General features: G+C 47.6%; 1 protein-coding gene across 1 annotated transcript; it reads left to right on the top strand.

Moving 5' to 3' along the window:
- The first annotated feature begins 631 nt into the window (after positions 1–631).
- FAAP20 (FA core complex associated protein 20) lies at positions 632–12,043 on the top strand. Its single transcript, XM_027855251.1, has 4 exons — positions 632–781; positions 3,354–3,498; positions 5,677–6,251; positions 11,723–12,043. The coding sequence occupies exons 1-4, from the start codon at positions 663–665 to the stop codon at positions 11,793–11,795; spliced, it is 912 nt and encodes a 303-aa protein (XP_027711052.1). The 5' UTR covers positions 632–662; the 3' UTR covers positions 11,796–12,043.
- Positions 12,044–12,088: the final 45 nt, after the last annotated feature.

Raw genomic sequence — 12,088 nt, 5'->3', positions numbered from 1 at the left:
GGTGAGAAGAGAGAGAAAATAGATCTGAGTGATAGGGAAAGTGTGAGAGAGAGACAGAGAGAGAGAGAGAGAGTGTGTGTGTGTGTGTGTGTGTGTGTGTGTGTGTCTGTGTGTGTGTGTGTCTCTGTGTGTGTGTGAAGATCCAGGTAAGCGAAGGTGAGGGGGAAGGGGGAGGTAACTCCAGGTGAGAGGTGGGGGTGGGTGGTAATGACGTCTCCAGGTGAGGAGGGTATCCATCAGCCTCAGGGGAGGGGCATGGGGGTGGTTGACGCTTTAGGTGAGAGGGGTGAGTAGCAACAGCTCCCACCGAGAGGAAAGAATGGAAACAACAGTTCTAGGTCAGGAGGGGTAGGTAACAGCTTCAGGTGAGGGAGGAGAGAAGGATGGATTAAGCCTGCAGAGGACGGGACGGGAAGGGCGGGGCACCACCCTTTTTTTTTAGGCTCCGCCCCCCCGGGCAGGGCTTGTGCATTCTGAGCTGACACGCACGCACGCAGCCCTCAGGCGGACGTACGTACGTACGCACGTACGCACGTACACACGCACTCGCTGGCGGGTTCCCTACGCCCATCTTTCTCCAGGCGCATGCGCGGGCGTACGTACGCGCAAGCGCAGTTCTCGGAGACGCTGCTGGGCGGGAGCCTTGGTGTCTCAGGCGGCCAATGGCTTTATCTGGAGCGGAGGCTGGTCGCGGGTCTCGGCTGAGGCTGACGCGGAAAAAGCCGCCCGCGCCCCGCTCCTCCTCTTGCTCCGGGCCTGGCGGCGGGGGGCAGGAGGGCAGGTGAGGCCCCGTCCGAGGAGGGAGGCGGGAGCCCTGTCAGCCGGGCCTTCGTCGTTACTTCTTCCTTCTCCCGTTCTCTCTTCCTGGGGCCGTCTTCACGCCTTCCCCCACCCCCCATTAGCTGGGCGTTCTTCTCTTCCTCCCCTCCCCCACGCGCTTGGGCCCAGCCGCCTGCATCGTCCGGCCTTCTTTGGCCCCCGGTGACCAGCCCCTCCCCAGGTCCCCGCACCCGGCTCGGGGTACCTTCGTACCCTGCAGGGCTGGAGCATTCATTAGCAGAGGAAGGAGACTGTGGGCGCAGACCCGCCCCACCGAAGGCACCTAGCCACGTGCCCCCGCCCCCTCGTTTTATGAAGAGGTCAAATGTCTCCCCGAAGGTCACTTGTAGCACCTTCACAGGCCTGTGAGGTTCAAATGAGTCAATATTTAAAATGCTTTTAAATCTTAATACACGTACACCCCCATGGCTCACCCCAGCCTTGTTGATCTGAGCTGTCATTCCTCCATGTGAAGATTAAATAGACTGGTCTAGACTTCCCCAAAATGGGCAAAGTAGGGGAAGGGAATAGTATAGTGTATAATACCTACAATATGTCAGGCACTGGACTAATTGTTGGGGATACAGCCCCTCTAGGATTTTACTTTATAATGGAGGAAACAATATAAACAACTAGGTCTGTGTAAGATCCATCCAGAGCATGTGGAAGAAGGGAAGGGCAAAAACATGTATATAGCACCTATGTGCCAGGCACTGTGCTAAGAGCCTTACAAATATCTCATTTGATTCTCAACAAGCCTATGAAGTATTATTATTATATATTAATATATATAACATAATATATAATTATAATGATAAGTATTGCTATTATCCCCATTTTACATTTGAGGAAGCTGAGGCAGACAGGTAAAGTGACTTGTCCAGAGTCACAGCTACCGTGGCTGGATTTGAATCCTGAGTCTAGGCCCCATGCTATGTGCCAAGCCACCAGAGCCTCACTGGTGGCAGGTAATGCTTCAGCCCAGAATTAGAATCCAGTCTGCGCATGTTTGTGAGGCAGGAGACTGATCCATGGTCTCTCTTCCTTCCCCTTTGCTCCCTTTGACAAATTTGGAGACAGAATATCTAAGTTGTGTCTTTGTCATGACATTTGTGATTTTGGGGAAGTGTGTTTCACCTTCCTTGGACTAGGTTTCTTCATCTGTAAAATGGACTACTTGGTCTCTAAGGTCCCTTCCTGTTCTGACTCTGTGATCCTATGACTTATTGGAGTAGCTAGGTACTGCAGTGGGCCTGAAGTCAGGAAGACTTGAGTTCAGATCTGGCCTTAGACACTAGCTGTGTGTCCCTGGGCAAGTCACTTGTTTGCCTCAGTTTCCTCATCTGTCAAATGAGCTGGAGAAGGAAATGGTAAACCAGTCCAGTATCTTTGCCGAGAAAACCCCAAATGGACGTGACTGAAAACAACTGAACAACAATGATTTTGTCTAACCCATAGAAGTCACCAGTCCTCCCTTTAAAAATGGGGATTCTGATGCCTTTGACTTTCTACCATAGGTGGTTGTTGAGGCATGGGAATCTTGAGCATGGTGATCCAGGGCGAGCAATAAGGTGGCAACAGTGGACAGAGAAACGCATGGCAGAGAAACTAGGCAAGCTCAGATCCAAGCCTTTGGAAGTATGAAGCCTCGTCTTCAAGGGGGAGAAGCCCTGAGCTTGGAGTCAAGAAACCAGGGAGTTGGTTCTTGGCTCTAACACGTTACTATCTTGGAGGCCTTGGGCAAGCAGCCTCTCTGGGCTTCGATTGCCTCATTTGTAAATTGGGGTAATAACTCCCCACTACTCAGGGTTGCTGTGAGGAAGGTATTCTGTAAATCTCATCTTCAGTGAATAGACTTTACCCTCTGCTCCTACTTTGCTTAGCCACCAAATTGTGGCCTGTCAAGGAGTCAGGCCTCCAGAAGCAGGGAGAGGGTTTAGGAGCTGGCTGTGGAAAGGCGATTTGAAGCCTTACGAGAAAGAGGTCAGTAAAGAGACGTACAGATGCTGAGGGCATAGGAATCCAGATCACCTCTAGCACTGCCTGATGAGGTCTGGCAGAAGATGCCTGATGCTCTAGTCCCTACTCTTCAGTTTTCTCCAACCCCACATTCCTGCTGTAGCCCAGCAATTTTTTTTTTTACAGTAAACACGCCAAGCTTGACCAGGGTGTAGAGCATTTTATTTTTACATCTCATTTCTGGTACTTAATCAGACTTCTGCAGCTTGGAGAGGTCATTGCTGAGATGAGGCCTCAGGTAAATGCAGTGCTTTTCCCACTCCATAACCTTTCCATAGGGTCATAGATGCAGAGCTGGAAGGCCCCCTCAGAGGTCATCCAGCTGGAATTCAGACTTAGGTCCTTAGACTCCCCGGGGACCACAGTTACCACCATTTCCCAGATCCTTCAACAGAGCGTTCCCTCTTTGGCATCCCTGCCCATGGTCCTTTGGTCATTGACTCAAACTCATCAGGCCAGTTTGTGGAAATGATCTTAATGACAAGTACAATGTCTCTCTCATTTTGTATTCACAGAACTTCAAACAACCGCTCTTGGTTGGACCAAGAAGGGTTAAATGAGTCTGATGAATTGTGGAAGCTGCTGGTATTGAGAAGTGTGAACTCCAGTCTGCATCAGGCCAGCCAGGAAATGCCAGATTTACCAGCATTCTTTGACCAGGTAGCCTATACCTCATGGTATTAATGGTCAGGATGTAGATTTTTATGACAGAGTCTATTAAAGTGGCACCAGTTGCCTTTTAAAATTAGATTTTTAAAGTGGGGAAACATGACCTTTTACAAATGTTGCTAAACTCCTGACAAATCCATTTCATCAAGATTATGTCGTGTACAGAACCGGGCTAGTACTCTGTTGAAGGGATGAGGATTCTGTTGACTTGGAAAGGATGAGTCCTTTACCACCAACAACAAAAAACTTTTCCACCTTCACCATCATTTTAAGCCATTTTTAAAAAAAAGCTTTTTATAAACTCCCTGCCCCCAACACAAAGCCTTCTGGTATGAAGACACTCCAGTTTCTAGGAGAATAAGGGGCAGTGTGTGTGTGTGGTTTTTTTTTTTTTCCCCTGTTGTTTATGGGGTTTTTTCCTGTTGTTTACATTTCTATTTCATGGTATCACTAAATTTTGAGAGCTGGAAAGAACCTCAGACGCTAGGCAGTCATTCAACCGCTAAGCATTAATTGCCTGCTCCTTGCCAGGTACTGGAGAGCAGGCGAGATGTAGCAGTCCCTGTGTTCAAGGAGTGTTAGCAGCCCCAGCCCACCAGGAGACTCCAGTAACAGGAAGCTTATTACTTGTATTGAGGTAGCCCATTTTACTTTTAGATGGCACTTATTTGGAGGAGCTTTTTCCCTGTCGGACTGAAGAGGCTTACTTCAGCAAGTCACCCGTTGATGGCTCCTGGGTCTCCCTTTCCAGCCAGGCCTTTCTGCTACAAGAAACCTTCTGGTCCGTTATATGCTCCCACCCGGCTACCTTCTCTGCAGGCTCAATACCCCAGGGCCCCACCGAAGGAATCCCCACCATAACCTATTTGGAGAGCCACCATTGGGCCTTGATGCCCTCCACCAGGGGGAGCCCCAGCTTCTCCAGGCAGCCCATCCCCCTTTGGGATACACAGGAAATTTCTCCTGACATCCAGTCTAAATTTGCCTCCTTGCAGCTTCTTCCCATTCCTTCCTTCCTACTTCTGGCCTCGGGGGCCAAATACGACAAGTCTCATCCCTCTTCCAAAGGGCAGCCTGACCATCTTGTCATGTCGCAGTGCTCACATGGTGTGGCTTCAAGGCCCTTCACTATCCTGGTAGCCCTCCTCTGGATACCACCTAGTACATTAATGTTCTTCAGCGATGACCCCCTAGAACTGGTCCCAGTGCTCCAGCTGTGGTGGGAGGAGGGCAGAGAACAGACAGACTTGACGACCTTGAGCCACTCTTTAACATGGGATCCCTTCTAGGAGTCAGGAGGTGATAATCCCTCTGTTTCTTCAAGAACTTGTCCTTACAGCTGAGTTGTCAAAAGGACAGTAGACTGGTAGGAGTCTTTGCCTCCTTTGGGCAGTGGATTGTGTGATTCAGGTTAATTATTAGAGGGACCTAAGTCCTTCTTAGGATGTACAGGACACAGAGAAGGTCCTATGATGTCTCATTTTCCTCATGATCAGGAGTTCCTCATGATGAGGACATTTTCCTCAGGATCATGGCAAACCTGGAGTTGGCACAGCAGCTTTCTCTTGGCAGTGCCCACACAAGACATGTGTACCCTATGAAGTCTTCAGCTGTCCTCCCTAGCAGTCCAGACTTATTGTGTGCAAAAGAAGCTTGAGGCATTTGGCCCAGCCTGTGGTTAAAAACTTTAGAAACTGGGGCATATTGTAGGGGAAAGATCCCTATGCTTGGAGGCAGAAGACTTGGGTGTGAATCCTGCCTCTGACATTTGGTATTTGTATGCCCTTGAGTTACTGTTCCTCAGTGGGCCTCAGTTTCCCCATCTGCCTAAGGAGAAGGTTGGACTATGATCCCTGACTTCCCTTCCAGTCCTGTAGTCTATGATTCTAGAAATATTGCTTTTTACATGATGCTTTTTAAGGAAAAAAAAAAAAGAGTTTAGCCATTCTAGTTTGATCTAAAACAGAGGGAAAAGTGCTGGCTTAGTAGCATTTGATCTGGGTTCAAATCCTGCCTCTGCCACTTGTCACTTGTGGTGCCCTGGGATGCATCACTTGCTCTCTCTGGGTCTCAGTTTTCATATCTACAAAATGAGAGGGTTGGACTACATGGCCTGAGTTGCTTTCTAATTGTAGAACTATCATAAAAAGTAAAACCCTCTTTTTACAGAGCGCCAGGCATAATGAGAACTCACAGCAACCAGCCCTCTTTAAAGTTGGGACAGAAGAGTTTCAGTGGACACCTTTCCCACCTGCCTTCGCATTTGCTGGTCAGTTAAAAAACCCAGACTCTTCTCATTTCACAAAGGAGAAACCTACTCAGATACTCTATGAACAAGAGCAGAGAGTGGATCAGAGCGGCGGGCCTTCCTGCCAGGGGGCCTCTGCTCTGGGCCGTGAGAACCTGGAACCGAGGCCTGACGGTGGAGCCGGGGTGAAAAGGCCTTCGGAGTGGAGAGACAGTAGCATCGGGGCTTCGAAGAGCGGGCTTCCACAACACGCACCACTCTCCCAGCTCAGGAAAAAACAGAGACTGTGGGTGGAGGGTGATACCTCCTCCCCAGCATCTCCCCAGACCCTCACCTTGGAGGTGAGCCATCCAGGGCGCTCTCCTTTGAAGAAACCCAGTCGCAGCCTTTGCTCAGAAGGTGCCAGAGTAGAAAAAGATGCCACCTCTGCTGCCGTGAGCCAGGGAATAGTGGTACTTGATGGCTGTCCGATGTGCCAGGTCCCATTTACTGGAAAGTAAGTCCTCAGTCTTTTTCCTTCTTGGGGAAGCCCTTAGGGAGGTACCCAGCAGAGCCAACTTGGAACCTGTGGGCGTGGGGTGGAGGGGTATCCCGGGGAAGGCATCTCTAACAGACCCAAGGGCAGTGGCATTCTCCAGGCAGGTGTTGTTACTGGGACAGCAGTTTAGAAAACCCAGGGAGCACGAGGGGCCGCAGCCATTTTTACTGTGTAGAAGTCGTCGAAACGTGGCGCCACCATGGCTTAGCCATGGCCTTGTAAAGTCATTTTATATAAGGAGCGCCTGCAAAATTAATTGACGATGCTGACTTCCACCCAGTTGGGAAAGCTAACGTCTCTTTCCTGGCTATTCTTGGCTTCCGAGTGCACGTGGAGCGGCTGGCCATCTGCGACAGCCTGGGCCGGGATCAGCACGGAGGACCGGTCACCCGCTGCTACAGTCCGGGCACCCCTGGGCAGGAGCACAGTTGCGACTTTATGGCCACACAGAAACACTACAGAATTCGTTGGGACAGGAAATATCATCTTCTCGTTCTATAACATTGAATATTTCACTTAGCTTCCATGATTGATTTAATGGGAGTTGGGTTAAGCACAGAAATCCCCAACCATAAAGATGAGCATCTAGCTCTGAGTGAGGATTGTGTTTTAAACGAGCATTTCCATGTTTAAATAACCCCATAGATATTTGCCCTAATGTGTTCCGGGTGTTGTTTGGGAGGTTTGAAAAATTGAAAATACTCTGTCATTATTGCCAGAGTTGAAACTCAAGTTTTTCTTAAAGTTTTCAATTTGGTGTCTTTTCTTTGTGGGATTGAGCCCTTTCCTGCTAACGTTCTCCCGAGAGTTGCCACCTCCCCAAGAGTCCCACTTCCTTAGGTCTTTGCTTTGTTTGCCAGTCCGAGATGCTCACCCTGCCAGCTTGACAACATACCTCCTAGGCCCAGGCATTTTTGGTCTTTGTTTATAGTCACATTTGGAGGATAAAGAATGGGAGAACCTGGGGAGGATTCTCCTGAACAGCTTGGCTGGAGCTGCCGGTGGATGGGATCCACAGTAAGGCTGTCGCCTTGCTCCAGACATGATTCCAAGCCTTGAGTAGAAGGACATGGGCAGCAGGTGGTGCAGTGGTTAGAGTGCCAGGCCTGGGGTCATCAAGACCTGAGCTTAAATCTGCCCTCAGACACTTACTAGCTGTGTGACCCTGGGCAGGTCATTTCACCTCTGTTTGCCTGTTTCCTCAGTTATAATAATTACAGCAACCAACACCAGGGTTGTTGCGAGGATCAAATAAGATAATTGTAAAGTGTCTGGCACACAGTACCAGGCACATAGTAGGTGCTACGTAAATGTTAGCTGTCATTCTCATTTTAGAATTGTGTACCTTTGGAGTTAAATACAAAAGAGACTGAAGATAGATCGAGTACGAACAGTGTGTCTCAACGCTCTTTGATAGGAGGCTTTTAATCGGTTTTTAATGCATTAAACAGGGATAGAAAGTTTCCTGTTTTACATGGTGTTTAAATATTCTAATGCTGGAATGGAGTGTTCCACTCGTTTGGATACAATGAGCTCCATTCATAGAGCAGGGGCAGGACCAACATTTACCTTGTAGACAATTAGAATCATGTTTGGGGGCATGGGATGTAGGGCTGCATTGTATCTGAACCCATGGAGCATGACCACAGCTGAGGCTCAGTAGGGCAGGAAGAGGCATTCTAGGAGAGCCTGGAGAGCACAGCATCTAGATGGCTTACCATGGGGTCCAGCCTGGCTAGGGTGGTGATGACAGAACACGGTTTAGCTAGTTGAGTTCTCAATTAGTGAATGTCAGGAGAATTCTCAAGAAATTCAGGGAATAGAGAAAGGCTGTTGGAATTCCTTAAGAAGACCCATCTTTTTGAAGGAGAGAGACCCTGGGGTCAGATGTCTGATTAGTCCAGTTTATCCTTCCAAATAACTTCATCAGTTTGGCAAGGGATTGTGGGGGAAATAGCTATCAGATAGTCATTTTATTTCAGGGGTTAGGGAACCAGCCTGGCTGAGCTTGGAGAGAGGAGCTTGTTGCCAAATGGGAGGTGATGAAGTCTTGTTGGCGATAGCAGCTCATGACCCGTCTGCTGAGGCATCCTGCAGCAGTGAGCTTCCATGCTAGTAAATGGAACACCCGTGGGGGTGAAGTCAGGGAACCGGGAGGCTTAGGAGAGGGCCCTAGTGAAGGAGTAGAGGTCAGTACACTATCCTAGCTGCCTTATTTCTGGGGAGCTCAGGACTGCACTGTGATTTCACTGATAGAGGGAACTCCTAGGTTAGCAGAAGTCCTCTACTAGTGCAGGTTGGCCCTTTCTCTGAAGTTTCAGAGAGTTGTCTGGACCCTGAGAAGTTAAATGACTTGGTTGGGGGCGTATAGCCAGTGTAGGTCAGAGGCCAGACTTAAACCCAGGTCCTTTTGCCTTCAAGGCCTGCTCTAGCCCCAGTGTGGTCAAACTCATGCCTGCTGTGTACTGACTGAGAACACCACAAATTAACACTATCTATGTTGTATTGTGTTTTTATTTATTTTGTTAAACATTTCTCACTTAAATTTTAATCTGTTTTGGACTACCCAGCACTTTTCCTAGCCAGCCACAGGTTTGACCTCTGCTTTATACAGTGTTGCCTCTCAGAATAACATTTATATTACCCTTTAAGGTTTGCAAGGGCTGTACATATATCATCTCCTTTTATCCTCATAACTTTGGGAGAGGTGCTATTCTTACCTCCTTTTTACGGATGAGGAAAACGAGTCAGATAGTCACTGAGTGACGTTACCAGGGGCACACAACTACTAAGTTTCTTTCAACATTTTTGTAAGATTTTGAGTTCCAGATCTTTCTCTCCCCCCCAAGACAGCAAGCAATCTTATATAGGTTATATATGTACGATCACATTAAACATATTTCCACACAACTACTAAGTTTCTGAAGCAGCATTTGCGATTCGTTTTAAAAGCAGCATTAAAAATAGGCCCTTGGAAGAGGAGGAGACAGAGACAAGCAATAGCTTTCTGGTTTTACAGTAGTTGCTGAAATGACTTGCTGAAGACCTGGATTTGGGGGAGAAAGTAGGTGTTGATCAAGTTGTTTGTTTTGCCATTGAACTACATATATTCTGTGCTCATGATTTTGTCATTATAAATGATGGTGTGTATAAGCTCATGGTAAGTATAACTAAATGCTGTAGTCAATATGAGGGATTCAGATTTGAAAACATACACTTTGTTTTTTTCTCTCTGGAAAGAAAGTGCACCCGGGTCCACCCCTGTTAACTGTGTGGTTCTCTGTGGCCCAGACAGGAGGCCTATTGTGCATCCTAAGTGATGAGTCGGCCTTTGGAGGCCAAAGAAGGATTGCTGAGCTTGGGTTGTGTGTTTTGGCAAAATCAGCTATGCCTGCCATGAGCACCAATGTTAACAGATGTTACACAGTGACTGTCTTGTCTCATAACTATTGCTGGGAAAGCATTTTTTTTTTTATAATTAGCATGTTCCATTCATAGAAAAAATTGTTAACCTACCATCTTTAGGTCTTATTGAACGGTAGCCGTTCCCTTAGTTGGCCAACAGCCCCCCAGTGACACCCACGTTATTGCGGAGCTGATCTTATGCTCAGCCCACTTGATTCATTCTGGTGAATCCATCAAGGGAAATGGGGGCAGGAGAGGAGATTGTACAAGAATTCTGCTCTATGTAAAATTTAAAAAGTGTGCCTTGAGGGTAGGCTCACTTCTGTAATTGCTAACCTTTATAGGATCCTCGGAGATTTGCTTCCCTACCACTGGAAGGAAAAGCTGCCAGGGCTGTTCGATTTTATCAGTCATTGGGGGAAGACTGAATGCGGGGTAGAAATACCTGAGTTTTCCTTGCAGCTCAATAGTGCTTTTGTAGGTGAATGACTTTTCCAAGAAAACAGCGAGATCTTATTTTTTTTAATAGAAGCTTGTAAATAGCATCATGTAGTAATTTGTTCTTTAAGGGCAAATGGGGAATTTTAAAAATACGGTGACAGAGGGAGATGGCACCATTTTTTCCCAGAGCATCAAAATGTTCTGGGTTGACATTAAGGGACAATCTCCTCCCCCCCACCCCCCAATCCCTTTTTGAATGGCTTGAGTGGATATCATCAGTGACGTTTCCCAAAATTAAAGATTCATTTGGATAGAAAATATTTTTACTAAAGTCATTCATATCTCTTTAAGGCTCTCTCGCTTTCCGCTTTATAGAAGAGCCATTCATTTGAACCCTGGCTTCTGAGGTGCTTGGTGCTCACTGGCTGCTGGGCTTAGGCGAGCTCGATGGGGGAGGTGGAGCTGGAGAAGTCAGAAGGTCAAGGTCTTGGGGTTGAAAGAGCAAGGGCTTTTAGTACAGGAGCCTTGCAGACCCCTTACAATTTTTCAAGTGTCTATTGGAGCAGTTCAGTGTTTCATTTCCATTGCCACAAGCTTGTTGGAGTCATTTAAGCAGCATTTAGCAGGTGCAGTTGAGGTACAAAGGAGGGACCTGAAAGATCAGATTTTCCTTTATTTATAGACAGTGGTGGGTAATGATGGCAAATGCTTGTCAGCACTTGAGACTGTAGCAGCAGCAGTGAGGAGGTGAGCAGTGTTGGGTAGTAGTCTGGGATGCTGGCAGTCTGGGGGAATTTAAGGACAGCAGGAGGCAGAGGCGGGAGGTACTTCATTACGCTGTTAATCATGTTTCTGTTAGGACCCAAATGCAGGAATCTGCCTCTTTGCAGCCAGCTAGGAGCCACTGCAGGTAGTGCCGATGAGGCCCACAGGAGCCTGCCAGCTCTGGGCGTGTTGCTTGTTAGCACTTCTTATTTCTCTTCTTTGAAGGGGAACTCACACACCTGGCTATTTGTGAACAGGAACACATGACTACACGTGGTTGTCACATGCTGTACCTAAAAGCCTGTGATCGTGTTAACCTGCAGGAGGGACCTAGAACGTGGCCAGTTTTCCAAAGCTCTTCTAGCTGGAAACATTCATGCAGGAATACAGGCAGCCTTTTCATGCTTTGGGAGGGAGACGCATAAAACTCGGTTTATTTAGCAACATTCTTGAGAAGTGACCAGATTTGGAAAAGATGATGTGTCATTTGTGCTTCATGAAACACTTCATTGACATGTTTTAAGACTCAAGGGTGAGAAAATCTAGAGCCTTAGACTTTTTCCTGTGGAGACAGGACAGCGCTCTAGTGTTACCATGAGGTGGTTTGAATCTTTATTTAACAGGACTCTCAGTTGACTCTCACTGATCTAAGGCCCTGACAAGCTACCAGGAACACTTCCTACCAGGGAAGGCTGGATGGTCTTAGTATGTCCCATCTTTTATGAAGCTTCTCCCCAAATTGCCTACGGAGCAGATATTTACTCTTGGCTGCCCAGATTGCACGCTCACTAACTCTTGTCTTTTCTCCTCCTCTGCAGGTTCTCCCAGCTGGATATTGATAGTCATCTTGCTAAATGCTTGTCAGAGAGTATTGAAGATGTGATATGGTAAACTTAGTAGGAAGAACCCACAAATATGACCTCCCCTACAGCAGAGTAGGGGATCACAAGAAATGGCCCCAGGCACCCCTGGCCCTGTGTGTAAACATCCCCTCCCCGACTCTGGATGCTCTGAAGAGCCCTTCCCAAGGCACGCTTCCCCGAGTCATCACTGGGATGTCCTGGGAGGCAGTGTCCTGGCTGGGATGACTTCTTGACTCTGCCTTTTAAAAGTAGACAATAAAAATTCCATTTTGAATATTGAATGGCTATTTTAATTTCCATCATACTTCAGACCTCTTTAAA

The sequence above is a fragment of the Vombatus ursinus genome, unplaced genomic scaffold, assembly GCF_900497805.2.
Source record: "Vombatus ursinus unplaced genomic scaffold, bare-nosed wombat genome assembly UNPS02010822.1, whole genome shotgun sequence".
Lineage (NCBI taxonomy): Eukaryota > Metazoa > Chordata > Mammalia > Diprotodontia > Vombatidae > Vombatus > Vombatus ursinus.
The sequence above is the reverse complement of the archived record's forward strand: the minus strand, read 5'-3'. Positions and strand labels throughout refer to the sequence as shown.

Excerpts from the sequence above, each read along its gene's own strand:
- FAAP20 (XM_027855251.1), top strand. The coding sequence starts at position 663 with ATGGCTTTATCTGGAGCGGAGGCTGGTCGCGGGTCTCGGCTGAGGCTG. Across the intron at positions 3,499-5,676 it reads TACCAGCATTCTTTGACCAG|AGCGCCAGGCATAATGAGAA; the intron begins GTAGCCTATACC and ends CTCTTTTTACAG. Across the intron at positions 6,252-11,722 it reads CAGGTCCCATTTACTGGAAA|GTTCTCCCAGCTGGATATTG; the intron begins GTAAGTCCTCAG and ends CCTCCTCTGCAG.